At 40.7% G+C, this 2,329-nt stretch overlaps 1 protein-coding gene across 1 annotated transcript in view; it reads right to left on the bottom strand.

The window, feature by feature from the left end:
* The window catches only part of KIF21A (kinesin family member 21A), a gene marked incomplete at its 5' end in the record, with an annotated part of 77,431 nt that extends 76,820 nt beyond the window's left edge, over positions 1 to 611 (bottom strand). Inside the window, 1 exon segment of the mRNA XM_017745945.1 lies at positions 352 to 611. Within this exon segment, the coding sequence (XP_017601434.1) occupies positions 352 to 611 (260 nt within the window).
* Positions 612 to 2,329: the final 1,718 nt, after the last annotated feature.

Genomic DNA, 2,329 nt, shown 5'->3' with positions numbered 1-2,329 from the left:
CCTGCTGGGAAAAAAAGATAGACTGTTATTCCAAACTGAATCACACTCCAAATGCTTTCACAGCAGCAGTATCACATTTACCATGAAATAGTCTTCAAAAGAGGTAGGGGAGGGTCATATGAGGAGAACATATAGACTTTACACAGAAAGAGTATAGAAACCATGCAAACAAACAAAAGCCTCTAGTACTTTTCCCTGTGTATGCTTACAACACATTATCTCCTAATAGCAGCCCTATCACCAGCACCATTGGATGGCTGTCAGTCCCCCAAGAATCTGCTCTATCATATTCAGAATTCAACTGGATAAGAGGCTGCACCCCCTTTGCTGAAGGTGTCCCCCAAATCTCACCTTTCCAACAGATCATAGGCACAGAGCTCTTCAGCATCTTCTTGGCTGCCAGGCCTTGTCTGCTGTCTTTCAATGCAGAAGAGAAGATTACAAAGACAAAAGGCCCAAGCTCCTTTCTGAGGTTCACAGTGGGGACACAAGAGGCACTGATCATAAAACAAAGCAAGAGATTTCTCAAACTGGCATAAGGAAGAAATCTGACCATCAAAAATCAGACCAGTCAAGTACTGGTTGCCCAGAGACACTGAGGAATCTCTATGTCAGAGGTTTTTCCTAGACCTAACTTTAGACAGAGCCTTGCGAAACCTCACCTGAATTTAGTTTTGACACTGCTTTGAGGGGAAGGTTGGATCAGATGACCTCCTGAGGTCCCCTCAAACTTGGATTAACCTAAGCCCACCCTTCCAAATCAGTAAAGCTTTATCATTCATGTGGACATTGTCACACCTCTGTGAACACATTCTGACATTTGAATGGGATCATTCAGTTGTGCTGAATTCAGGTCCTGGCCACCCTACATGCAGCTTCACAGAATTACAGACAATTGGGGTGGAAAAAAAAACCTGGGAATGTCACAGTTTATTCATCCACTCTACCTTTCTGGACCAAAGTACTGTCAATTAATCCAAAATCTTCCTGGCAGTTACCAGTCTGAACTGTTTTGAAAAGCCTCCTGTATGGATAATTTCACATCCCCACAGACAAAGCACGGGTTTATTTCACTCCTTAGTCTCTTCATTCCACAACATCCATCCTTACAATGGAAAAATATTTTCTCCTTTTACTATTCTTACTAAAATTTAAATCTACTACCTTTTATTAACTTCATCTTGAGCATGAAGAACATTTATTCCCTTCCACTCTGTACTTGATTCTTGGTATTTTAGGATGTGTCTCTTACAAATCTTCACTCCTCACTGTGGAACTGGTCATGTTTTCTAGACAAAGAGCCATTTCCCTCCTCTTTTTAATTCCTCTCAGTTGGTCCACACTTTTCCTGAGCAGCAGGACCCAAAACCTACCACTAGACATCAGCAGTACTGAATAAAAAACTGATTTCTCAGAGCCTACTGGAGTAAAGGCTCCAGTTTTTATATACACTGAGTTTCTTCTTTTGCTACAATACAACACTGCTGTTCCATGCTTATGAATAATGTAATAAATACATTACTTGAACATTTGCCTACAGCAGCAGCAGAGAGTGCATCAGCCCTTTGTCTTTAGTCAAGTATCTTCCAAGATGTAGGTCAACAACATTTTATGCATGTTCCCTTTTCCCAAAGGGGCATCTCCACACTGAGCAGTCATGAGAGTTTGAAATTAACAGAAGCATGGGCCAGCTGGCATAGGCCAGACCTGTTCTTGGGGCTGCAAGCACAGAACAAAGCACTTTCATTTGAAGCTCTCAGCTGTACAGTGTTTCTTGGAGGTCCTTTCCAACCTTGACAAGCCTATGATTCCTCTTCAGGGCCTACCAGGGCTTTACTTGTTGACATTTAGAGAACAATGAAAAGTCCATCTGTTCCTACAAGCTTTGCTAACGACAATAATGAAATAGATCTACAGCTACATTTCAAATGCAGAGCCAAGACAGTGGGTTGACCAGCCAATGCAGATCACTTTGAAAACTGTGTGAGGAAGACAAAGAAAGAAAGCAAGCAAACCAAAAAAAGACATGCACAAAACAAAAAGCTGGAACAATGAACCAAATAAACAAAGATTAAAAAAAAACACAGACACACCCCCCAATAACAAATTCAATTCAACCCCAATTCAAACAAAACCCTTTTGGGAGTACAAAAGAGAAAAAAAGAGTATTTAATTACACTAATGTTTAACTGTCAAATAGTTTACTTCCAAATACCAATTCAGAGCTATCTCTCATCTCATTTGCAGAGCTTACTGAACACCAATCCACTTTTGCTGAACTCAGAGTTCTGCTCATAAAGTTCAGAATGGCAATTTTACTGAGTGATGG

Source organism: Corvus brachyrhynchos, unplaced genomic scaffold (genome assembly GCF_000691975.1).
Source record: "Corvus brachyrhynchos isolate BGI_N302 unplaced genomic scaffold, ASM69197v1 scaffold239, whole genome shotgun sequence".
Taxonomy (NCBI): domain Eukaryota; kingdom Metazoa; phylum Chordata; class Aves; order Passeriformes; family Corvidae; genus Corvus; species Corvus brachyrhynchos.
This window is presented reverse-complemented; position numbering and strand designations above follow the sequence as displayed.